The 27,697-nt window shown below is 43.2% G+C and overlaps 1 protein-coding gene across 1 annotated transcript; it reads right to left on the bottom strand.

The window, feature by feature from the left end:
• Positions 1–797: 797 nt before the first annotated feature.
• On the bottom strand, positions 798–25,987 carry LOC136781115 (protein Tob1-like). The gene is made up of 3 exons (XM_066739839.1): positions 25,627–25,987; positions 3,824–4,774; positions 798–3,584 (listed from the first exon to the last, which is right to left on the bottom strand). Exons 2-3 carry the CDS (start codon positions 4,552–4,554, stop codon positions 2,918–2,920), a joined length of 1,398 nt encoding a protein of 465 aa, XP_066595936.1. The 5' UTR covers positions 4,555–4,774; positions 25,627–25,987; the 3' UTR covers positions 798–2,917.
• Positions 25,988–27,697: the final 1,710 nt, after the last annotated feature.

Genomic DNA, 27,697 nt, shown 5'->3' with positions numbered 1-27,697 from the left:
TCGGTCGTTCTCTCTCTTGCTCTTTCATTCAACTTATCTATTTTTATGTGATTATTTTTTTTCTTTTTTTTGTCATTTTGCTTTCATTTAAGAGTATACATCGTGTTTGATTCTTCGCTAAGCTGAGCCTCTTGTTTCGAGCCGAGATCCAATTTGATTCGCGATTTATTGCAATGGTCGTCGAAATGCCTGCTATTCTCCACCTCCCCCCACAATTTTTGGTCAACCTTTCGCGCGTGCGTTTCATCCTTCCCCCTCGAATATCTCTCCTTTCTTCTCTATTCACTTTCCTTCTTACTTTCTTTCTTTTTTTTTTGCAATAAGATCAACCGATGGATAACGGCATCGCCAAACTCGCCCGTAAAAAGCCTCGTGGTCGTTTCAAAGATTTCAACGAGGTTCGAGGGGTGGGTGGAGGGGGTGGGGGAAGTCGAACTTGGCGAGACTCGAAACGTTTACAGGATCTGAACACTGGCAGGGGTGTAGCAAGAAAGTTCTGGCAATCGCAGGCGAATCCCTCGTGGAAAAGTTAGTCGAGCGGATGAGAACCGCTGCAAGCTCCTCTCCGATCGTTGGATTCTCTCGATACGCTTCGTCGCCCTTTCTCCTCGCTTTTTTTCTCTTTTTAACAATAGCAGGTACTAGCATAGCTACCACAGTCGTACGTATCGTTAATAGTTACAATTAAGTTCTGATATTATTAGTCTAAAAAGGGTATCCAGCAATCTCCCCCCTCCCCCCTCCCTCAATCTTCTACTCTTTTGTCCCCCATCCCACCCTCCCCGTCCCATCCCATCCCAAATTCGATATCCCATCACGCTCCGCGTCACTCTCCAATACCTTTGAAACCACCAGATTCGCAACTGGCTCGATCGACGCAACCGGAAGTACGCCGCCGATTTCGACGAAACGACGTCGCGAGATCGCTGGAAGCTACGAGATGAGTAGAAAAAAATTTTTATAAAAATCTGTGGTAAGAAAAAGCCATAACGGTGTCCTCGATTGCGAAATTATGCCAAGACGCGGTTAGCGATCGTTTTGCGAGACTAATTTCGGGTGAATCGCGAGGACTCCGCGATACGTCGGTCCTCCGATGCAGCCCTGCGTACTTCCGGTAAGCGCCAGTTCTTCGTCACCAACCACCACGACGGGATACGACGGTTTCGAATACTTTTAGCACCTGGTGCCGAAGCCGCGAGGCACCTTCCGAAATATCGGGAAATCCGTGGAAATTTTTCACCACGCTCTCTCGAAACTCCTCTGCACGGATTATTCCGATATACGATCACTGCAGGCTCGTAATCCAATCGGCTGTACGCGATTCGCGAAAGTAGCAAGGTTGCCAGTGTAATTTCTCAATGGACAATTTTCTGATTCGGTTTGCTGAGAAATTTATGAGGAACCAAGTTAAAAATTTCTCTGCTATACATAGAAACTCGCAATTATCGAGTACGATAATTACTCGGGTATAGACTCTCGTTAATGGGAAAGTACGGAATGGTGGAAATTACGCCAGCAACGAGACTACGAATCGCGATAATTTTCTTTGTCCTCGTCCATTCCTCTCTCTGCACGGTTCGCTCTTCTTTCTCGCTCCTCTACGTACTACCGCATTTATTATAAAAATAAAATGTAAACTCGTACCGCGAGGAAGAGTTTTCCAAACGGTTGAGAAGCAGCGAGATCCGCGACGAACGGATAGCGAGAGCAGGGTCAGGATCCTCATCGCGCCTGATCGATCCATCTCTACAGGTTGATCATTCTTCCAAGGTCCGGGGATCGATCGATCCTCCCCTCGCTGGATCCTTCAACGCGTTTCTCGCAACTGTTTTTTCGTGTGTGAACGTGTGCTCCTCTCGTCGACAGTGGACAAGTAGTAGTAATAGTAGTATAATAGTAGTTGTAGAGTAGCAGCAGTAGTAGTAATATTTGTAGTAGTAGTAGTAGTAGTAGTAGTAGTTGTAGTAATAATAGTATAGTAATATATTAAAGGTTAGTTCCTACAGTTTCGCGAGAACCCGTAAAGTGAGTGCATTCCGAATATAATACATAGGCTCTACAGATATATCAATATCAATTCTTCGACTATACCAGTGAAAAAATAAATTATTACACGTTGGTAATATCTGTGTGTCCGTGTGACATGCGTGTCCATCTTGCGAGTGTGTACGAGTGGGTATAGGTGATTGTGCACATACGTGTGTCCTCGTCGTGTGTTCTCGTGTGTGTCCTGCCGCGAACATCATCAGTGCTCTCTTGGTTGGCGTCGTTCCATTCGACGTATAGGCGTTAACAACGCGCGTTTCCGCCTGATCAATCGCATCGCTCGGAAGTTGCGAGCTTTTATCAAAGAAACGCCTCGCGCTGGTTATATCGGGTCTTCGGCTGGCGCATAGATTACATATATATATATATACTATACACTGCGTAATACGTGTGTAGCCCTACCTATTCCTCTTCATCTACCCTTTACATCCAGCATCCCTTCTCGAATACGAAAAGCTCGCTTGAAACGGCCTACTGCTCATACTTCTATATCTGCCGGTCTCTTTCTACAGTCTCTCGGTTCACCGGTGCCAAAACCTTGGCCGCCTACGTCCCGGGGACGTCGAAGAACAAAATCCTAAGGAAATCCAGTTTCGTCAGTGGGATCGGGCGCAAACGAGGAGGGGGGACGTGATTTGTTGCAATTTTAGGTACAATGGTACATCCGATTCCCGGTGACCCTATCGGAGACTTGAACGAGTGGGAAGCGACATCCTTCGAAGGACGAGCCTCGGAAGAGTCGGCAAGGTTTTTGGGAGGGTACGGAGAGACTCAGAGGGGACCGCGGTCCATGTCCCTTGTCGAAGAGCCGCGTCGATCATGATAAACGGGCAGTGCGCGCAGCACGTTGTCCGGTGAGATGCGCGGGGTGTTAGTTGGCTACCAAGAGGTGTTGGTATTGGCTCGCAGGATAAGGAGCGACCGAGCCCAGTCCGAAATTGTTGAGACCGTCGACCAGTGCGTTCTTGTCCTGCTGCTGGCTGGATCCGGATACGTTGTTGCCCGTTGACGAGGAACCGATTGGTCCCAGATTAGCCGTACCCTGGGAACTTCCGTTTCCGGCTGCGGTGCTCGAGTTGTTAACGCCGCCCCCGTAGAACTGGTGACCAGCGATCGTGCTTGGGTCCAAGTAGGACGATGGGAACTTGGCACTGGCGTACAGATCCGCGGGTAGGTATCCGCCGTGGCTCGAGGAGTCGAACAAGTTGCGCTGAGGGAACTGAGGATGGTACGCCGGTCCGTGTTGGAAGAAGTACGCGCTTGGATCCGTATGCTGCTGACTACCACCACTCGCACCACCACCGTTACCACCACTTGCACCACCGTTACCACCACTACTACCACCCCCACCGACTATTCCTCCGGGTGAAAGACTGCGGCCGTTGGGTGAGTTCTGCGACACTGGTAAACTCCCCACGTTCCCCTGTTGCTGCTGCTGATGCTGCTGTTGCTGATGCTGATGGTGATGATGGTGATGATGAATCTGTTGCTGCATCGCGCGTTGCTTTATGTAGTTCGAGAACTCCGTCGGTGACATTCTGAGAAAGTACAGTAATTTCAGGTTAATCGAGGGATTATTGGAGAACGACCTTGCGTAAAAGTTTCTGCGAGCTTTTGGAAACGTCTCTAGTTTTGCACATAAGGAATTAAGTCTTGCTGGGATAAGACGGAGTAAGAATTTTACGTCCGTGGGGTCTGGATGATTTTAAATGGTAGATATATAGACATATAGCACAGCAGTGCATAGAAATGACACGTAGAATGTGTATGCGTGTACCTGTTAGCCCGTTTGCTGCTGGTCTTGAGCTTGGTGCTGCCAAACTTGGTCTGAGCGAAAGTGGCGGTGGTGAAGGTCAGCGGAGCCGTCGTCCTCGGTATGAAGGCCGGTACCGGGCTAGGCGAGCCCTTGAACGAGCTGGTGATGGGCGTTGGCGATGGCGCCGAAGACGAGCCAGAACCGTGGCCGCTCTGCTGGTTGTTGGACGAACCGTTGCTGGCGTTGCTGCCCAGGGAACTGGGGAACGGCGAGGTGGACTTGGGGCTGAAGCTCAAACCTCCGAGGGAATTGCCAACGGCTTCGATTGGCATGAAGCACTGGGCTTCGGGGTTGAAGGTCTTGGTGACCTCCCGGTCAGCCGAGGTCTCGTCGTGGGGATCACCGGTCTCGGAGTACAGGATCTTCACGGCGTTCATCTCGCCGATGCGGTAGCTAACCTCCCCGGGATCCACCCAGACGGCCAATTCCGCGGGCAAATTCTCCAGAATGTCCTGGATAGGCACGCCACTCTCCTTGGCGGCTTTCTCCAGCACCGGGTCCACCGGATCCCCGGTCTTCAGGCATCTGAAGGCCGAGCCCTTGAACGGCTTCTCCGGGTACCAGTGACCTTTGAACTTGTCCTTCAACGCCTTCTCGAGCTCCTCGCCGAAGATGTTGACGCGTCGCCGAGGTAGCTTATTGTACAGATAGGATATCACGAAGTTGAGCGCCACCTGCACCTCGATGTGCATCTTGGCCCTCGTGCTGGGTAGAATCTTCGGGCAGTTTTCTGTCGCTGGCACCGAACACCGAGCTCGTCGAGTTGATCGGCCGTCTTGGACCGACCGGGGATCAACGATGATCCTTGATACTCTTCCTGCACGCGAGTTGCAGGACTCTGCTCTAGCGCTCGTCTTTGGAGCAACGTTCTCCACCCCCCCGATAAGCTTCCCTCTCTCAATGATGATGGATCTGTAATGCAAACGTTTGAAATCTTTATATTAAACTTGCCTCGTTTCCTGCCAATTTAAATATTTTTTCCTCAAAATATCAATAATTCCCTTCCGAACATTCGTTTCGCAATTCGAGAGAACCTCTCCCGGTATATTTTAAATGCCTTTACTATATACGTATATATATAGTAGTGTATAGGAGAAGCGCGACAGCTGGCAGTGCATCGGCGTTGCACGCATCAGCAAAGTAGACGAAAGCAATAAAAAGGATTACTCTTAGTGCTTACTCGAGACCTCGAGAGTGCCTATATCTTCCACGGGAACATGGTCGCAATTGCGGAAGTCGCTCTCTGAATAGCACTGACTTAGAAAGCTCTACTACCCTCTTTTTTCTCTTTCCTTTCTTTATATCGCCCCCGTGTATACGCGTCTCTCACTCTCCATCTTTCACCCTTCGATCAAGCTCTCGCCGCGCTCCATTTCTCCTTGTTTTTCTCATAGCTCTCCGTCCTCCTCCCTCATATTTCGCGCTTTCTCTCTCCCGCCCCTCCCTTTCCAACCGTTGAGGATTCCTGGGCGTCTACCAAGAGACGTGCCATCGTTTATATATTCGTCTATATACCACACACATATATACTGCACAGTATACACGTCCCTCCATCTCGGATCTTCGAACTCGATTCCACCCCTTTCGATATTATTTGCGAGAAAAATAAGTTACGTAGAATTAATGCAATTGTTCCTAAGGGATTAAGCAGTAGCACGTGGCTCAGTTTTTAAAGAGAGTAACAAAGTTGAAAATTTGATTCGACTCGTACGTGAATTATTGTTGCTGTTAGAATTTTAGCGGTTTTCTCGTACTTTTGCCAGGAGAGGAATATGTAGGTTAAAGCGAGCCGGTATGTGTACTCTACACTACTTCTAATAGTAGTACGGCCACGGGGGTGTAGGTATTGATCGGTCGACAGGGCTCCGGAAGGTTCTCAAGTTAAAAATACACGGCCTTGCGAGTCGTGCTTGGCGGACCAAGCCATGCGAAATGCTGCAATTTCCTTTACCCTGATTCTCCCGTGATATTAGTCTCTATCGTGTTACCAATAGATCACCCTCTATTCCAAAATCATCCCTCATCCGGAATTTCCAATCGATTTTACTTTCAATTCGTAATTTTCGCGGCGATAACTAAACGCAAACCTCTATTACTCCACGATACGTATAGCAGCGACTCAAATTTCTAATCCCTCCCCTTTCTATTTCAAAATATATATGGTATATATATAACACTAACTCTGCTGCACATCTACAATTTCTAAATTTAACACAGTTCCATGACATCCGTTCTATTTCAGAGGCATTGTAGTAGTACTCGTTGCTCGAGCATGATTCTCTCTCGAGTCCTAAGACTCCGCGAGAGCCATACGTTATAACGTGCACGAAGAAAGTTTCGTGACTGGAATGATCGATCGGACGATTTATGAATTAATTATGGCTTCTTTGGGAAACAATGCATGGTGTTTCCAAGGCGAATACTTGGAGAAACTGTGTGGCCCTTTGACAAAAGGAACGAGGGTCACGCACCCGACGATGGTACTACTGCATGGGACTCGGAATGTGGGCCAGTCAGAGAGAGAGAGAGAGAGAGAGAAGTATGTCCTTAGGAAACGGAGGAGTAGTGAATGGAGCACGAGACCCAATTGACTGGACATTACGCATCGACCTGTCCTTGTCAAACCACTTGGACAAGCCGGTTGGCATTGTCCCCCATTAAGCAGCCACACAATTATTCAGTTTTTCGCTCTCTTTTCTCGCTCGCGACCCATCGCCCTTTACGAGTAACGCCTACAAAAGCTACTTTTTCACTGCCAATTAAAATCAACTTCTTCCTGTGCTCGATATTACAACCTTCCCTCTACACAACGAACATTATTAATGTAATCGTTTAACAAAAGCTGCATCAGGCACTTGATTCAAAGCACCTATTTTATAATATATATCGACGCATATGCCCAGTATTATTATTACATTGTCACGTTTCATCGATCTGACGTTGGTATGGGTCAGTTTAATTGTACTCGTGTGCAAATCGGGTCAAGATACCACCGAGACTTTTCGACGACCCAGCAGCGCTCTCTCGGAATTTCTGAAAATTGGAGCGATGAGATAATCGTGTTATTAATCGAGAAACATTTCGAACAATTATTCTACAAACTTTTTCTTTCAAGAAATGGTTAAAACTCGTTTGGTTTTAAATTTTCGATAAGCCAAAGGTATAAGTACAAACATACACACACACACATGTATATAGAGAAGAGTGAAAAGTGGGTTAAGGTTGTAGGCTAGCTAGCGCTGTACTTTGAGATAACGTTAAGCTTTGGCGAGTATTGGCAATGCCCGTCTAGTCTATTCGGTAGTCGAATCATTGAACCCGAAGAGGAACCGCTGGCCAGCTGAGGCTGTGATTACTCAACTCTGACAACGGATGCCACAGTTGAGGGTCTAAAGCTTACGTAACGCAAGTTCGCATTATACAACCAACTGGCCACGTGGCGCTGCGTCCGTTCTGCCTTTCCTATATGTATAGTACATATATTTATACCTCATCAGCACCTTCGCTTTTCTCCACGCTTAATAAACAAGCCGTTTAAGCCCATTACGTTTATACGCCTGAGCTGCTAAACCCAGGAAAACACGCAATTTGCATATACACATACACACGTATATATATCTCGATCGATCGATCGGTCAATTAACGCGTTCAGATATCTCCCAGAGATATCTCCTCCATGTATACACGATATACTTCTGATTGGGAAATCCAGATCCACTTGGCAATTCTCCGTAAGTCTCTAATCGCTTCAGATAAATCGTGTGGCACACTTGATCGTCGATCGAGTGTATCTGTGCGGGGAAAATATTTCTTATTAAAACGCGAGATTACCGAAAATACATAAATTCAAGAAAACAGGAAATAGAGCGTGGATAAGGACTGCTCGCGCGCGCCTTTTAGATAAGTGTCCTAAACGTAGTATTTATCAGGTTTGCTCGCTAAAGCTATCTTTTCATTCTTTTTACACGAGAGTTTGCTAAAAAAAGACTTTCCAGGTGGATCAGATATTGTTTTTTTTTGCTTTTCAAAGTGGATGGTGATTTTGATGAGTTGGCGGAAACGTTGATGTCTCTTGAAAATCTCCGAGGGATGCAGACTCGACTGTCATGCTCGTGGAAGACCTCGTGAACTCTGACCTTACTTTCAGGAGCTAACGAGCCGTACTATAATATTGGTAAACCTTGACTAAAATACACATGGAAATTGTGTTACTTCCGATTCGTTCGGTAGAATAAACATTGCAAGCTTTACCAAATTCCAGGGGTCGTAATTAATTGCCTTTTTTTATCTCTCGTCAGAGAGCGTGCGTGGTGAGTACAGCAGCGGAGGATAAGAACGAGGATCGTGTAATATTTTGTTCCAGTTTAAACGATTACAGAATTCTGTTGCGTAAACTAAATCGTGCTATCGTTTCTCTCTCCCATTTCTCTTTCCCTCACGCTTTGCCCTCCCCACCCCTCCTCTCACTATCACAGTAACGCGGAACTACGCGAGCCGACAGATCAATACGACACAGCCTCTGCAGACACGGGCGCTGCTGCTCCAGATAACAAACGGAGGATCTACCCCGTGAGCCTCTGCTTTAATAGTGTCCACCTTCTTACCAAACTATTTTTATAGACATCCAAACGACTAAATTAACAGTTGCTCATTCGATCATAACAATTTCTGAATTTTCAACTTTGGTGGAGAAAGATGCTCCAAAGATCATTTTCTTCGAGCTTCGTTTGGAATTGATTAAAGAGTGATCGAGTTTTAAAACTACTTGGAAGCTTCGAACGTTTACTATTTCTTATTCGGGTACGTTCACCACGAGAGAAATCTCGCATTTGCAAAGCTTCTTTTAGGTGACAGCTGTAATAAACAGAGGACAATTCAATGCGAACGGGCCAAGAGGCACGTGTGATTAAAAAAAGAAATAATCAATGTGCTCTTGACACGAGAGACAGAAAAGATCTTGAAAAGTGCATCGACGGAGAATAATCTATGAGAGAGTGTGTCCGAAAGTTTTTTTAGCAAACTGCAGGAGGAGAGAGAAAGCTGACCGGAGGTCAAGTACGTTCCCCACCCAGGCGCTGGTCGTCGAAGCCTCGAAAATACGTAATTTGAAAGCTGTCACTTTCCAATCTTATGCATTTTAATGCAACACTGCGCTATGCACTCGCTCGCTCCAAACCAAATACGTTTTTTACTGGAGAACATCTCAAAGGGGAAAGTGAATACATTCCTTGCTACGTTGCGCAATCTCACGTTGAAGGTGTTATATTTTGGTCTTTTAATCTTGTTACGTAATATTAATTATTAATTCTCCTCCTCCGTAAACTCGTTTACGGATGCAGGGAAGCTCCAACGGTTATGCAGCTGGTTTTATATCGCGATTCCTATATGCAATCACCTAGCTCGAGTCCAAACACTTTTAACTGCGATGATTTTATTAATTTTAAACGCTTCGTTGCCTCGTGATAATTCGAGTGTGTTAACAAGCGGTAACTATAAACAACCGTGGATCAATCAACGTGTAACCTTGACAGTTACACAGCAGCCACGTGGCATTTGTGTACTCTCAAACCGAAAATGTCTTATTATTGTCTACGTGAAATTTGCATTCACCTATAACTACGCGCACAGTCTTATCGACACAGGCTTTCCAAGCTGCTCGTCGATTTCTCGATAAGGTCGACGACGAACGACCTAAATTCGGCTTATCCGATAATCGCTCACTGGCCGTTAATCCGTGTCAAGGAGCACCATGGTAAACATCTGCCTAGTATAATTTTGTCCGTCGAATCCAACAATTTCAAGAGGTGGCTTTTATACAAAAAGCTGTGGAAAATCATCCAAATCTTTTTTCTTATTTCCATCGAAAGGATTAATCGACTGGGTCGTTGGTCCGTCCATTATTGATTGAAAAGATAATTCGAGCAAAGCTGAAACAAATTTCACATCGACGTATGTAACTATATATACCTAATAAATACGCAATGTCCTATTGGAAAACGAACGTCGCATATTCCGAAATCCCCGAGAATGGATGCGAATTGTAGGAAGAGTTTTACGCTCTCTACCACGAATTTTCTTGAAAATTTGCTTTACAGATATATTCCCCATTCGTTTGCAAGATTTGTTTCGTTTGAAATTGCTGGAAATTGCAAGTTTTGTCTTGGCGTTTTTCTGCAAGTAATACAGCTCTACGTGGATATATTTAATAAAAAGAGGCCTTTTAGGGTCCTGTGCTGTTCTTGGTGTAAGGTGAAAAGTATCTTCCAGGGTAGGCAAAGGCGTGCAGAGGGGATTGATCGATATGAGAATTCCTGGACTTTGGTTACACTCAGCTGACACCGAACCTTCTCGATTCAACCCTCGTTTTAATACCGATGCTATCCAAAGCAAAAAACTTAGCTGGAACCCTCCGAATTCATACCTGTAATATTGTATAAGTACACGAGTCTCTTCATAAGTGAGAGGGAAGATTGTAGATGCGACCCTCCTCACCCCAAAGGGTCTGCACAGTAAAAGAAAGGACTCTATCATTCTGATATCTCACCGATAAATTTTCCAATCATTCGTCAATCGAGATTTCTTGCTGCCTCGTATTTCGATCCTCCTAGCTCCCTCAGGAATATTGTCCACCCTTGGGGTTGAACCTTACCCCACTATTTACTATCTGAGAAATTTTCCAAATCAACCACTCTCTGTGTAAATCAATAATTTCTATTGCGCATCTTCAACTACAAATAATAATATCTTATGGAATTAAAGTTTACTTAAACAATTATTCATCGTGTACAATATCTGTGTGTTTGGAGGAAAATTGATCTATAAATATTTCAATTCCAAATGATATTTTTGTTTGTAGAAAATAATTTTTGCTTGGTATATTGGGTTCGAAATTAATCATCGTGTCCAAACCAACAATTTCAGCTAGAAAATGCTGATAGAATTGGAATTTAGATAAAAATTATTCTTCGTAATCAATATATAGTACACGATTGAGGGAAGATATTGATCTACAAAAACCTTTTCCGACCGATATTTGCAAATAAACTTATATTAGTAATTAGCTTTTACATAAAAAATGATTCTTCGCATCCAATCTAGAATGCGCAATAATTAAAGAGAGATATATTGATGGAGAAAAAAGTTGTGACCGCGATACTTGCAGAGAGATAGAGTTGGAGGATAAATAAGGTTTTGCTTAGCGGATTAAACGAGTGATAGCTAACCGTTTATAGTCGCGCGTCGATTTCTCGGCACAAGCTAGAGGTTTTCACATGGCTATAATAATCGGTTGGAACGAGAGGGTCGTTGCGTCGTAGGTGGAAACAAATGATCTTGTTATAAAAGGGAGTCGCGAGCAGAATGACCAACGCGCGCGCGTCTATTCTCTTCTCGCTTTCCATATACAGTGGATTTGGTCGAGTAAGGAGACTCTGCGAAAGGATGCAAAAGGTGAAAAATAAAAGTTGTTGGTGCTAGCACGGACGCGATCGATACTCTTCTGCCTGTATACAATAAACGTATACCCAGCACCAGGGACATAATGCTCGTTTCTTCGCTATCAAACCCTCCCCCCCCCCCCCCCCCCCTCGTTTTTTTCTGCTGATTTATTTTCTGCCGGAGGTAAAATAAAATGCATCGTTAGACTCTCGTCCGCAGGATCGTTCAGGAAACCATTCGGTGTCCCAGAGCGAAAAATTCGCAAGATTCGTGTGTGTGTGCTTGGTAATAATAATAACAATAACAATTTATGGAGTAATTCTCGAATGACCAAGTGTCTCTGGCATAGGGTAAATAAAATCTTGAGCGATAAAAGGGAGTTAATTGATACGTGGTGAGTTTACCGTTGCTGCTCCAATAACGACTCGTTATTTTATGCAATAAAAAATTGCAGCAGGGAGAGAGAGAGAGAGCGATCCTTATCGGTTATACCTTCATTCTTTTGTTTTCTTGGCTCTTGCTCGCAGGGCGAAAGGCGAAGCATGACTTTGGCAAAAAATTACGTGGCTCGAGGTGTTTTATGCGTAGTACACGCTCGTTTACCATCACCGTGCGTGCGCAAGCTCCGGCAAGAAGAGCTTGGAGAAAGCCGGGTGACTCGACTCTTCGAGTTTTAAATTTATAAAAACTATCCTCTGTATATATATATATATATATATATATATAGACAAGGCATCTTGGGAATTTCAATATAAAGGGGAATTCGGTTCGATGGACTTTTTATACCTTTCCCTCGGCCTTTCATCCACGTCATATTTGCACTAAAATTTTCGCGCGTCGCTCATTTTCTTATCCGTATCGCAGGCCGGGATCTGTTTACGTAAGAGGTATCAGAACGCGCCGCATTCTAACGCGCGGCGGTCTATTTGTGTCGTCTGCTCCTCGAAATCCCAACTCGCAGGTTAAAGCAGACACCAAGCGTACCTAATTTTATATTCGGAGCAAAAACTCCGGCGTCATTGCCAAACGGAGCTCGAGACGATCAAATTCTGGCCCGTTCATCTGTCCAGAATCGCACAATCGGATCTCACTCTGTAATAATAACCATATTTATAGAATAAAAGCGGCAAAATCAATTTCCTTCGACGCGAGACAACTCTAAAATTATGGAATCCTCGCTTATCGTGCCGAGGAATTCAGGGAGGAACGCGCTCGACTCTCCTCTCCCCAAGTCAATTCGATCGATGATAAATAACGAGATTAAACAAAATCAAAAAATTACATTTAACTTTAAGCTGCTCTTCCGGAAAGAGCACTCGACACTGCTTTCCAAGCGAATCGAAAAATTATATTTCATTCCCATACGATCCTTTGGAGTAGTCGATATAACATTTATGCAACTTCTCCCAGACTTTTCCAGTATCGACAGATAAAATTAGTTTCGCGCACGGCACTAAATCTGGCGATCGTGAATCACATGGATAGAATTTGCAAAGAGAGAAGAAGAAAATAGAGAGAGAGAGAGAGAGAGAGAGAGAGAGAGAGAGAAAGGTTTGGATGATGCTCGAGTGGTGCAGCATTTTGTCATATTAAAGGGTAATTAAGAAGGATAAAGTGCGCGGTGGATTTTTATTTAAAAAATTTTCTCATCATGATGCATGGTAGAGAGACAATTTTTACGATTTTAAAATGTAACGCTGCGATCGATAGAAATTAAAATTATATAACATTTGAATCATTGTCCAGAGGAAAAGTGACGCGCAGCATCAGCGAGAGGTCATTGATTAAAGTCTGCGCGTTGCTCCCATTGCACTTGCTTGCCACTCCCGTTTTCGCAGCTTCAAAAAGAACTTATCGCTAGATCTCTCTGCGGTCTGTGTTCATTTTGTTCTCCAAAGTTGCAAAGGGGTTTTCACAGTGGTGGCCACTACCTTAATCTGCCACGCTCTATTTCTATTTCTCTCTCTCTAATACTATATTTCTCCAAGAACTTTACCCCCATTCTTCTTCAGCGATCCAATTACAAAGCAGCTCGCTAAAAGCTCGAGGATTTCTGCGGCCAAGGCGAGATTCAGCCAAAACAACTCGAGAATATTCAAGCTTTCACACAGACCCTTGAGAGCATTCGAAAATCCTATATCGATTCGAATTTCTTACATGTAACAGAATTAAGAAACACCAGGATTTGTTACTATTATAGCGTATTTTGATTATACATTTGTAAATATTAACTGAGAGAAATGTCTTAGTTAATATAACAATTGATTGAAAAAAAAAAGTGTATGGATCAATTAATTCAAAAAGTTGTTTAGAGCAAAGTAGAATCGTGTGTGAAATAAGAAAATTGAAGATTAAAATAATGATAGATAAATATTTCGTTTGAAGAAAATAAAAAGAACCAATTTTAGAATTCACGTATCAAGAGAAAATGATTTGATTGATTCTTCGAACATAGAACGTGGTTGAATTTATTAAAGTAATCATATCGAGGGCTTCAAATGGATACTCTACGATATCACTTAAGGCCAATATTTATTATAATTCCGCTTTTAGCGTTTACCAATCCTCGCACACATTGTGTTACGAGGCAAGTTTTCAAAATATACTCGGCCCATCTGGAATTTGGAACGCGGTTGTTTATACTCTCAGCTTGCATTCACGTTCAGGTTTTCGCTGAAAACACGCGCTGCTGCGACCACTGGAAATGTTACGACGACCAGGGGACCGACGGATTTAGAACGCTCGCTATTAATCCAGGAGTGACTATAAAAACTCGAAATACCTCGCAGCTGCTAAATCACTGAGAAATTTTTCTTTCCCCACGCGCCAATTGCTTGCTCTCTGTGAAATTCGCTTGGGATTGCAGGGAAAGGACATTTTGGTCATTGCTACGTTGTCCATTCGACACAGGCTTATATCGATCATCGGAGGGATCGCGCGCAAGCATCACCGGCCATATAACGGACAGGTGTTTGCCTTTCAAGTGCGCGAGGCGCTACAAGGTCCACGTGAGGCCGCATGAATTTGCGTGGAAGAGCGACGTAGCGCACACGCGTTAAAACCTCGTACGTAAGAGAATGCAAATACGGGCGACTGATAAACATCGATCGCGTCGTTATATTGAGGAAGAGTTTCGTTGCCCTAACATTCACCTACCTCGAGCGAGCAGCGTTATCACTCTGCAGCTTTGTACGCTTGATAATACCTCGCACGTGCTGTCATAACAAAGCCATTTAATTTTATTGCGCTCTATTATGGTTAGTACGACCTTGGCACTGCCATAATTTCCATCATTCCCAATTACAAACTGGGTCAAATGATACACACCAGTTGACATCATTCGATTCGTATAAAGCCTCTTTGCATTTTTCCTCCAGTCCAGAGTTTAGGTATATATACAGTGTGTGTGTGTGTGTGTGTGTGTGTTATCGACACTGAAGAATTAAGCTGCAGCCAGGATTTATCTGTCTCTCGCTGGAATTTGCTCCTGCGAAAGATCGGGCAATCCTATAGCGAGAATTTATTATTCAACTCGCCCGATCAATTAGCCTTTTCATTCGGTCCCGCCCGCTACCATACACGCCCAGCCTTATATATTTCATTCGCTCGAGAAGCTCTCGGAATTTTAAAGGCAGAGGGGAATCGTTGCAACCGAAAGTTCCACGGGACCAAGTCGAATATTTTTCGATTTTTTTAACATTTTTTGGTTTGTTTAACTCTTTTAATTGGAGTTTCGAGCGACGATTAAAGCCAAAGATAAACGAAAGGTGAAGACTGCTTGAGCGTCGAGTAGACGTTTGACCTTTGACCCTAACGATAAAGCTCGAGCGACGCAAACCCAGAGCGTTCCGTGATGCACGGATCTCAATATCCGTGAACTTTTCATTTCTCCGAGAGCCACCTCGGCTTGAGCAATCATATAATTATGCCAAACAAATTGCGTTACAGGATGATAACTTTTCACCGATCTCTTAATTTCCGAGGCTGAGAAATCTTGTTATTAATGCTATGAATATTTTGTATTAAATAGACTAATTTTTCGCGGATAAATTGCCTCTTTATTGCATATTAATTTCCAAATGCGTAAACTTTGCAGTTCTCGAAACAAGGTCATGCAACTCGTCTTTGGCAACTATAATTATACACCGAACGAATTACGTTGCAATATAAACGATAACTCTGATAAATATCTTTGGAGAGAAAAATTCTTGTATCAGAATTGCGAATAGTTTATATTAAATTGGGCGATTATATTGTTAAATGGCCCTTATTGCCATTCTATCGATTTATCATGGCAGGGTCAATGGTCCACCGCCCATTGCTCGGGGTGGATATATCCGATAGAAGCATTCTCGAGATAGGCAAGAAACTTTACCTTCCATTCCAACCGTGCGCGCACCTCTCACTGCTCCGTGTGCTTCTTCACCGGGAAAACGTTCATCGGATGGCACACTCGCAATGTACCCGATAACCCTCGGTTCAACGTTGAAACGACATCATCTATATCATTTGCACCTTTGCACTTGCATAAAATCGCCAATATAGTTTAACATTTACGCAAGTCATTTGCATTGGAAAAATCCCCAAAGAATATATATGTATTTGCTAATGCACGAGTATTGTAAGAAAAGCTCGGCACGATCTATCGTCGAAATATTAGTGCATTCATTTCGGCAAGTGAATTCGTGAAAATTATTCATCGAGTCGAGCAGGCGTTATCGCTGAACGCACGTGAACGTATGGTGGTTATCGCGATAACGCCTTAATCGCGATACGTCCACCGACTGATATTACGCAGTAGTTTGACAAGAGGGATACTACAGTGTGTATATATATATATATATATATATATAGAAGGGGGCGGAGGGAAATGTAGGGGGAGAGGGGGAGAATGTATACCGAATGGCCCCGCATCACGTGGGTACGATCCTAATTTCGCGATAGAATCAATGACTCTTACACGCGACTTAACCCCTTTCGACTACAAAAGAATACCGACTCCTCCCCTCCACCTTTCAATCCACAACCAGAACCTAGCATTTCCTCAAAAGTACAGTTTCAACGTCAACGATCACGAAATACGACGCCTAATTACCATGAATTATCATTCGGCTGTATAATAATTAACATTCAACGTCCTTATCGGTCACGAAGCAACGTTCTTTTTTACGACTTTGATCGGTCCCCTTTTTGGATATTACAAAATAAAAACCACGACGGAAGTCCTCGGCGAACAACTATCGTCAGAATTTGGCAGGGCACCTCTATATGAAAAGGAATATATATATATATATATTTTAAAATATAATAAAAATCTCCTAGAAATAAAAGATATTTGGTCATTGGTAGAAATATCTTTGAAATGTATAATATTTCGACCGATAATTATCATGTATCTAAAATGTATTCAATATACATATCTCTCGTTATACCTTTGAAATACATATTTTTTCATAGGAGCAAAAACAACGAGGTAGAGTGTCCATAGTCATAGCGAATCAGCCTCTTTATCGGATATTAAAAAATAAAAGCCGATACGAGAGTCTTCGATGAGTAAAATATCGTCAGAATTTGGCTGGACAAACGAGATAGAATGCCATTAATTAGCGAAATGGAATTTAGCTGGCGTCGACGCGTATTAATTTGATCCGTCGACGCGACGCCGGCGAGGAAATGCGTGGCTGTCGAGTAATTTCCAGCGGAAATTTCGTTTAAATCGTTCCGCGATATAAGGAAAAAGGAGGAAACGCGTGCCGATCGCGAGACGACAGGTTTTGCGACAGGTACAACCTTGCTTGCGTCACCCTCTCGTATTTTTACACGTGTACCATTCGAATTAACCGTGAAAATTATCTGGAAATTATCCACTGCTCGTCCGACAAGCTGATCAAACATTCAGCGACGCTGGAGGATTCAACTTTCGCTCGCTTTTCAGCTACCGCGAGTGCACGCTCGCTCTCGTTTAATATCGATCGTAAAATGTTTCAAAGTGTATATACTATATATTTATACACACACAGCGGTGCATCGAGTATAAACTAAACAACTATTTTGCTCGATTTATATACTGGAAATAAGAGAAGAAGATTCGTGGTGGAAGTGGAAATTCGAGGGAAGCTTGGGTTGCATGTATATGTGAGAGGGGGAGGGGGGGGGGGAGCACCCGTTGGAGCACGAGCGATAACGCTTTTGAACTTGGAGGGTCGTGTAGATCGTATGGAAAAGGGGCCAGTAGGTCGACCGGGCTGGATCGATCTGACCCTCCCCCTCCTCCGCCCCTATTCACCACTTTTTACCAACAGGACGCCTTCCTATTATTATTCTATTCTTCTTTGGTATACAACGCTCGATAATTCTCTTTCCAATGTTCTTCCTTGGAAACTATCCAATAAGTCACTGTATATATCGTCCAACCAGTCAATACAAATACTATTACCAATAAATTACCATATATCGTGTTTTTATGCGTTTGTTTGTGTAAAGGGATAGCTCCGAAACAAGTGAAGGAAAGAGAAAAACTACAGGTTTTTCTATAACGGATAGAGTGGAGGGGTTAAAAATTCCGCTTAACCACAGGACGCTCGGATACTCCTGGTCGACCCTGTGATTTTCTCGAGCAGCCCTAACGAGCTCTTCCGCCCCTCCCTCTCGTCCGGAAAAAAATCAAACTCTCGTCAAATCCCAACTATACCCTCTAATAACCCGCCTCTAACGAGTTTCGTGCAAGAAGATCCAGCCTAAATTCTCCTCTCACTCTTATTACAACAAGGAAAAAATTGATCTTTGTCTGGAGAGCATGGTGGGTAAAAATTGGAGAGAAGCTTGGGTTATCGTTAAACGTGGTACGATAAAAAATATAGTTTTAGGGTAGTGCGTTTATGGATGATCAATCCTGTGGTTAAATGGATCGAGAGAGAATCGTGAATGATCCTGGATTTGACGCTTTCATGCAATATTATTATTATTTCGCTGGTAGCTCTCATCCTCACAGATTTTAACTGATACGTTCCTAATGAAAGACTATTATTAGGGCAATTGGGGCGTTCGAATCGAGCGAGAAAAATTCCCTCTCTCTTAAGACTCCCGCAATTTTCATATTTCAAACGGGCAGACCTCCAACTGTTTTCCAACCCCCGGCCAATCAGTTTCTTAAGGTCGCTCGTTGCGTGCCAAATATCATATGTAAACAAACGATCGATGACCTTGAGAGAATTACGCCCTTGCGCTTTAAAGAAAAATTTGCATAATTCGCAGCAATTTCCATATTTTTCGCTCCAACGACTCGACGGCATCCAGCTATTTTTAGCCAAACCAAAATGCGAACACGATCCGAACAAGTGATTGAAGCTACCAAAAAGGGATCAAGCGGAATCCGATACTTTGGCTGACCGTTCGGTGAACATAAAACTTTCCTAACACCTGCTGCTTTCTCTCAACTGCAATACGTAAAAATTGTAGAAATTTTGACGAGTTCCTCACTCGAGACAAAGCTAAAAATTATGACTACCGTTGAAATATTATAGTCTTTTGGCAAGACGCTCGGAATCTTACGAGCTTACCTTGCCAAATATTCCGAGCATATGCTCGTTAAGATAGGACATTAATAAACTCGCATTGATCCAACGCTGCCTTGACTGGTCAAAGTCGAACCTTACAGTAGTTAAATATTAAAAGTTCGCGGGTCGCTTTAAAAATTCTAATTTCTCGAGTCTCAATATTTGCTCGTTGTGCTTTCACTCTCGTGTAAACTATTTCACACTCGTTTGAGAATAAAAAAAGAGCGGGGTGGGGGGGGGGGGGGGGGAGGGGGGAGATGTTGAAGAAAAGTAAAAAAATTGGCGTTTGATTATGGAGCAGCGGGAGCTAGAGATGATGAAAGGGAATGAATTGAGTGGGTTATGGGATGGGGATGAACAAAGGTTTTCACACAGGTAGCACAGTGCAGTATGAATGATTAATGATTTCACGTTAAGCCGGCAAGCCTGTAGTCGTCGATAAGACAATGTTATTTTCAGGTACTTTGGGACAGCTGCAAAATTAATGGGACAGTCCACCGACGTGCAAAGTAATCCGTTTGTGGCAAGCGTTTATCGAACGATACCAGCAGCCAAACGGATAAGCTGAGCAAGAATGAAACACAGATACCGGAAGTTTCGTACAATAAAATCATCGCTTTCCTTTTTTTTTTTTTTTTTTTTTTTTTTTTATAGAAATAGATAAGCCGAGCAAGAATGAAGCACAGATACTTCAAGTTTCGTACAATAAAATCATCGCTCTCTTATATGTCGTATGAAATATCATAAGTGCATCGTTGCTGCTTCTCTTGCACTATCAAGAAGAAGAAACTTCCTCTTCGCCAACGTCAATGGCCTAAAACACTGGTGCAATCCTATATGTCTCGTAAACAATATTTTTACTACTACCACCACGTTTTTTACAACGTTTGTCATTCCAGCACAAACGTGTATTATTATTTTTTTTTATTTTATTAACACACTGATTGCCCAGGTAAATTTTACGTGCTGGTAAAAAGTTTAGTATAGAATAAAGGATAAATTGTCCCTGTGCAAAAAAAAAAAAAAAAAAAAAAAAAAAAGAGAGAGAATTGTAAGATAAGCTCGGAGTGCAGGCGCATGGGTGGAAATCTTGAAATTTAATCCAACGACACTTTCCTCGGCTTTCACGGCGTTTAATAAATTGGCGTAGCACGATGCTGCTGCTTCTGACTTGGCACAATGGAAAATGCAGAGAGTATAATGCGAGTGTCTCCCGGTCGTTTTGAAAACGCTCGTTTTGGGTTGCACAGTAGCTGGCATCTCGCTTGTAATTCTCTCGCTAAACGCGAACACTCGAGTCCGTTTTCCATGGAGGAAACAGCACCGCGGCGATTAAGCGCTTCGTTTTCGATTATCGTTTACGCCAAGGTATTTACGATGCTTTCGCAGAGTCCAACCTTCGTTTTCTTATCACAACTATTACCACAGTGGTATATACAAATTGGAAGAAAAAAATGCTGCGCGTTATATCGGCTGTTGTATCATACGTCAGTTGCACCGAACCCTGGAACAAATGAGGAGAGAAAAAACCAATTGTGCGGATTGATCGCCCTTGCCCTTTCACTTATTTCCAGATCCAGAAGCATGTTGTTGCACGGGCTATTTATGGATGGTGGTAAAAACGGAACTGCTTTAGGTCGTGCTACACTACTTACAGTCCACTGGACATATCTGATTGATTCGAAGGATTTAATCAGTTGAGAAACGAACGATACTTTATTATTGTAAGAGAGTTGGCACTAAAAATCTTTTCAATTCAATAATATCTTGTTGTGCACCAGCTATTTGCGGATATTGGTAAACTTAGGACATTTATAGAGAGTACACGGTGGACTAGATACTACCTGATTGATTCATAGAGTTTAAATAGCTCTAAAATAACTAACACTTTGTTATTGCAAAGTAAGACTAAAAATGTCGGATTAATAGCAAGCGAGTTAAGCTGCTGCTGCGAGGATTAATTGTGAATTAATCAAGCAGGAATTCGCACATACGTATAATTAACGAAATATAATTTGCTCATAGGAGCGGAAGGAGGACGAGTGCGTCAAAAGGGAACGAGGCATTTCAGAGAGGGAAATTTTATTTGAATATTTAATCAAACGAACGTTGGAGTGAACGTGGGAAGTGTAATTTTCGTTATTAACTGTATTATGACGGTCCGAGCCGATTTGTAGTGCGCAAAAGGTAACTGAAAGGCCAAGAGTGAGAAGGAAGGTAGAGAGGCACAGGCGGAGTAGAGATAAAGAGGGAGAGAGCGAGGGGTTGCTAGGCGATAATTAGCGGACGACATTAATTAGGACGTACGCGTGGGCCAGGCGCGAACAACTGTACAATTGATTTTAGCTTCTGTCTCCCCCACTCCATTCCCCTTTCCTCATTTTTTCGTCAACTTCGCGTTTAATATCGCACCGAAGGGGGGAGAAAATTTATAACCTAGCAAAAATTTTCATTCGAATCGTCAATTTATTATCGATCAACTTATTTTCCCAGGACTTTTCTTGCTGATGTAATCAGGCATTAAAATAATCATAACAATAAAAGGTAAACAAAATAATAATTGGAATACGCCTATAAGTGATATATATATATATATAGGTATGACCATCGTGTGATTCTGTTTCTGAAATTCGTATGAAAATTATCGAACCGACGAAATTATTCGGTACAAGATAAGAAGCTAATGTTCTATTCATTGGAGAAGAGATAAGATTGTCGACCAGTGTGTATAGCGTCTGTTTCGTGTAAGCGTCTCTCTCTCTCTCTCTCTCTCATACTTGCACCGTGTCACTCATGTTCGTAATGAATTTCACGGGAACAGAAACTGGTTCGTCGGCGTCACGTGGCAAGGATAACGAAGGATTTCCTGGAAATCTAGTTTTAGGGTCATCGATCGAACCCGGATAGAGCGGTTGGGCCAAAATCGTGAATATTGAAACGTGGGCCAACGAAGAGTGCGGTTGAACGAGAGTGAATGAAAATTTCGTCTCTCACCTAATTGGCCAAGATAAGAAATTGATGACACGCTTATTAATAGAACGCGATAAGATGGTTGCTGCTTCGTACAAAATCGTTGTATGAAAATAAAGTAGACCAACCGGGTACGTAGGATTTATTTCTTGTAAGACTACTGTAAAGAAACTGACTTTGACCAAAAACTATGATTTCATGTGTGTGTGTGTGAAAAATTTGGCTGTGAATATTTGTAATAATCAGCGTAGAATTTCTGGTCCTCAAAATCGATCCTGTACTGCAGTGCTGGACAATGTCAACATTGGCAGATTACAGCATTAACCAAGCAGCTAGACGAAGATGGGAGAAGGATACGTATATGGAGAGGAGGATGGGGGGGGGGGGGGGAGGATAGCACTGTTTGCTGCTTCACGGCTTTATTTACTCGGCGAGATTTTCCAATTAAACTGTGATTAATTCCATGATATGGAGGCAAGCCTGAACACAGCGAGTTGGCTGTGTTTACATTGGACGAAAAAGAAATCGTCGCGTAGACGCATAAACATGGCGCCGCACTGGTCAATCGATACAGCTACGACCTCGCCAATTTGCCTTTCGCACCATACAAATTTGTCGATCGCAGCTGCTACCCAAACTCGGTCTATCCTTATTAATTAAATCAACTTGAAATTTAATCATTCATTTGGCTACGACTCATCGTTTGGAATAAAAAAGGTCAAGATCAGGTAAAAGAGAAACTATACAAGTTGAAGGTTTAATATACTCGACGTGATCCTCCCATAGAAAATTATGTATCGAAGAGTATAAAGAAAATATCTATTGAAATACATTTTAGGATATATGAATTTTTTTTTTGCTGAAATATTATATTTCAAAATATAATAAAAAAAAAAAACAATGGAATGTTTTATTTTCCTTAAAATGTAATTATAATCATATCTTGAAGAGAATGAATTTGTTCCACCGTTTTTTGGTTACATTTTGAAATATATACTTTTTTTGAGGGGAAGGGGGTGGGGGTTAGTTAGAGGTAGGCCTAATTCCTTTGGTCGATAACGCGACCTTTAATGCAATTTACCGCGGTAATGGGTGTGTTTGCGCTAGCTGTCGTAAAGCTGACTCAGCGACACTATTCTAAATTGTTATTCGGAAAGTCTGGGTGAAAATTAATCGTCTTCCCTTTCCAAGTGGAATTGGCGGAAATGTTTAAGATAGCAAAAATTGGATTGACAGGCTAGAACGAATTCTCGACTGACCTTACAGTCCGTAGATTTACGTCTCATGCCGCGAGCATCGTGAGACTTTTCTCCGTTGCTAATGAAATTCGCAAGAGCGAATAATAAAATTCGCCCTGGAAATGAGGCTTTCCCACGAGATTAGTACTCGGCTCCATATAACGAAGAATTCTTTAAAGTTTTTGATATATATAGAGTGCACGTGCACTGGTCAATAGGCTCGATAAACAAAACTTTACGAACTGCTTGACGCAGAGAACGCGTTTCCCTCGATGATAACGAGTCAATTAGGTGTTATGGCAATTCTCGTTAATGTCACGCAACGTCACCCACCTAATTCCCAATTAAATACACTTGGATTATAACATTTTTTTTGCTCTTCGTTTAATTCACGGGGATTTCCGCCTTCGTATACGTATATATATATATATTATATTATTGATTGGAAGCGAGAGAGAAACGACGGATGGAACGCGAGGAATGCGGAGCGAATAATTTATTGTATAGTAATTTTGTACTATTGTAACTGTCGTATAGTTAGCAGTGTCGTAGCATCGCGGCGAAGCGAATTTGTCGCGCAACAATAATCGGGGACGCACGAATCACGCGCGCTTAATCGACATCTATACGTAACTGGGATGATTCCTGAACGAACGGAGCATTTACAACGTGATTACGAGATTACATCCACTTTAAAACCGAGCAAACAGCCACTGTATTCGTTTATTCTAATCGCAGCATCTTATTCCACGTGCACTGCAATTTTTCAGCAAGTTGAACAAAAAATTACCCCCCCCCCCCCCCCCCCAAGTGGAAAAAGCGCGGATCAAATAGAAAAGGACACTGGTCCCTACTATACGCGGGTTTGTGTCCACTTGTTACTCTGCTCGATCTAGTAGTAACTGGCATTGAGACTCAGACTCGGTTGTAGGAATCCTCTCAGTGAAATTTGGCGCATATACTCCTCGGCGACTATCTTGAAATTCACTTTAAAACCGTCTAATCGCCACATCTTATTCCACGTGAATTGCAATTTTTTAGCAAGTCGAGACAAAATTGGTCGTTTCGTTAGGAAAAGTGCAGTTTAACACGTTTTACACATTATAGAGGTCAGACTGGTGGACTCATAATTATTACGCAGTAAGGAATTCGGTGCCCATTGAAATGATTAAGTAGAAAAAGGCACGTGTCTGTGGTACGCGGCTGTTTCCACTGGTTACTACTCGATCTAGTAGAGACTGGCGTTCTGACGCAGACTCGATTATAGGAATCCTATCGGTGAAACTTGGCGTACGTACAGTGATGGTTGTTTTTAATCAAACGATATGCTTTTAATCGCGCAATTCAAACGCTGCTCGGACAAACGCGATATCCGTCAAATTGATTCAATTACTATGAAACGTTGACGTAATTACTTTGAGCAATTTATTGCGCTCGTAAGTGATGTGTTAAGAGGAATGTGGTAGCGTGACAGTGCAACGCTGACACGACTTGGCATATGCCACGTATAAATCGTAGAGCGCAAATAACAGCTCGATGATGCGCCTCGTCGCAACAACGTTCTTTCATGGATTATTTTGTAATCGGATCGTTTTGTTTAAAAATGATGGTGTAGCTTTCTGAATCGTCCAATGGCGAAATAGCACGCGAATCGAGTCATTCCCATATGAATATGGTACACATATACACCGCGGTGGAGTAGAAAATTCTAGCTACGCGCAAACTTTGGTGAAAGATGCTGAAAAGACTGGAAGTGATCGAGTCTTGCATGGATCCAATTAGTCCTGTCTCCTTCGCGTAATTACCAATTACGAATTACGATTGCTCGGTAGAATGTATACAACGGACGAGATATATACGCTGCGTAACAGGCCAAAGGATTTTATCGCGTAACAATGACAATACTGCGCTGCATTATGCGATAGATATAAAGAGCGTCATCCTGACAAAATTGGATAGTGCGTTTTTGCCGTTGGCGAAAATATCGTGATTTTCTGCGATGCGCGAGTTATTATTAAAAGCAAAGTCCGAGAGAACCCGCTGGGAATTGGAATAATTTCCCCCTGCTAGAAAATACGAGAAATTCGGACGAAAATGAAATTTCATTTGCACACAGCCTCATCTCCGTAGGCGAAAAAGCCACTCTCAATTTTATTCCTATTTACGAGGTAATTTCTCATTCGCACTTTGAATCATAAATGATTTTCCGTTTAAGAGGTATACGCGTCGAGAATTTAGCTGGCCGGAACATTTTCGGCTTTATCCACTGAAAAATGCCAATTTTCGCTCGAGCCGCGAATAACGCAGTAGGTATAATGTCTCGTAGAACGGGCATGACGAGAATTCATTGCGCAACCCATGTAACGTAATATATCGGGGAATAAAAGTCCAAGCGAGACCCTGATCGTCGGAGAGGTTCGCGAGATCGCGTAACACTGGCGCACTCTCGGTAAACATATCACTTGAAACTTCACCGCGATGATCGAACACTTTCCGGGAGGACTCGCACCCTCGACGAATCTTCGAGCGTGAGATGGTAGGGTACTAGTAGTGTAGTACTTACATGGTTGGCCACTATTCTCTCTTCTCTCCTTAGAAAACCTATCAAGCTTCTGCTATCAACACTTGATTCACTCTAGTTCACAACTCTCCTCGTCTGCACTTTTCTCATGAATCCAAATCGAGAGATTTTATGTGTGTTTATGTGTCTGTTTGTGTGTGTGTGGTATAAAAGTAAAAAAGGAAAAGGAGGCGAGTAGTACGTGTGTGTGTGTGTGTGTTGCTAAGCAGGTAACTAGCCAGTTGCTGATGAAAACAATAAGAAGTAGCAAAATCAATCAATCGTGTTGTTTCGAGTTTTTCCGTTCGAGGAGCGAGCACACTTGTCTCCCGGCCGTACCAATCGTGCAATGTTCAGCCCGCGAGTGTCGCTGCGAGACTGGAGCGCATTCTGACATGTGCGGGCTCTTACATAGGGTACGCTGGTGGGGGTAGGAGGTCTGGTGGGGGAACTGGGCTAAAAGAGCATGGAGGGGGGAGAGCAGAGCGAGAGAGAGAGAGAGAGAAGCAGCACACACAGCGGCAAGGACAGACGGAGAACAGACTTGCGTCGGACGACCGACGCTCGGAAACTCACTGGCCGCCCGGGCTCTGGGCCACCGCGGCCACGACGGAATACGGATAAACCCGGAGATGTGGAGAATCCTCCGACTTTTCGCCTTTGCCTCGCGCTATGCACCCCTCTGCACCAACCCTCCCTCCTTTTAGCAAACGACTGCTTAATAAACTCTACCTGCTATCTCTACTCCAAACTTTTTACTATAGATATATGTGCACTGCTTTTAGAGCTAGATACACGCATTATGGTCTCGAATAACGTATCGGCAAACCGGTGTATACCGGTAACTCGTATCGCGAGAGAGAGAGAGCGCGCGCGATGAAACGAGGCGCTTATCAACAACCGGATTAAGCTTTGTGTATAATTTTACGTTTACTCTCCGAGGAAATCAATCAATTCTCTGCAATTATAGTATAGTATATTCCGTACTGTGTATACGTTTCTCTGTTAGGAAAATAATATCTATTGGTATAGTTTTCTATTAAAAGGTCAGTGAACTCTTGGCTGTAGGACGATGTATCGAGGATAATTGGTGGATAAGGTGCGTTATGAATGTGGAATAATTGCGGCTACGGGAGGCTGCAATTAATAATATAATAACAAGTATATAGAGAGTGGAAGAGAGAAATTTGATGCTGGCATAGAAGAGGCGTCTTAGTGCTCCCTGTTTCGTGATTTTATTACGTTGTAGGGAGGCAATCTTGGCTCTTGGTGACTGAAGATTCTATGGTATGCCGTACACGGTGGAAATTCGTCGTGCGTCCGTTTCTGTCCACTGCGATACGTTGGAAACAATAAAATTGTCACGCCATCTTTTCCGCATAGCCGTATCTCGTAGGAATGATCGTAAACAATAATTTAAAACTCGAAACTCCTATACAGGCGTGTGCAATCAGTCAAATTGAAAGACAGGCTCGACCTTGGCGTAAACTTGGCGGTTATTTTCCTTCCATGCAGAGACTTTGATTGGTTCGTTTGACATTTGCGGAAAAAGCTCGTTTAAAGCTCTCGAGGCTAAGGTTATGGGAGGAAGTGCAGGGGAGAGTGTGGAGTGGATGGGAGGAGGAGGTGGGGGAGGGGGGGGGGGGGTCTATAATAATATAAGAATGTTCCGTGATTAGCATGACTGGTGCAAGGAGCGAGAGGCGTGGCAGGTAGGGAAGCTTGAAAGAAAGCGGAGAGTTTCAGTGGAGTTGAAAGTTTGGCAAGGAAATATCGGCGTGCAAAGTCCTCGTCGGTCGACTTCTTCTCTCTCGCACACGATCCTTTAGGTTCTCCGCTACTTAAAAAGCTCCGAACACGCGCTGCCACTAAATAAGAAACGGCGCTGCTATATTGCACTGGCCATCAGCAGCAGGTAGATGTATATCGCATGCAGCACTTAACGAGTCGACTGCTCTTTATATACGTGCGTGTGAGAACACTCTCCGTGCAGCTTTTCCTGCACTTTTACTGAAAAACCAAGCTCCCCCACTGGAATTTCAATCAATCACGCGCCTCCAATTATAATTAAAAA

Source organism: Prorops nasuta, unplaced genomic scaffold (genome assembly GCF_024137725.1).
Source record: "Prorops nasuta isolate Cenicafe-Biocafe unplaced genomic scaffold, Cenicafe_Pnas_1.2 PNAS00021, whole genome shotgun sequence".
In the NCBI taxonomy this organism is placed as follows: Eukaryota; Metazoa; Arthropoda; class Insecta; order Hymenoptera; family Bethylidae; genus Prorops; species Prorops nasuta.
This window is presented reverse-complemented; position numbering and strand designations above follow the sequence as displayed.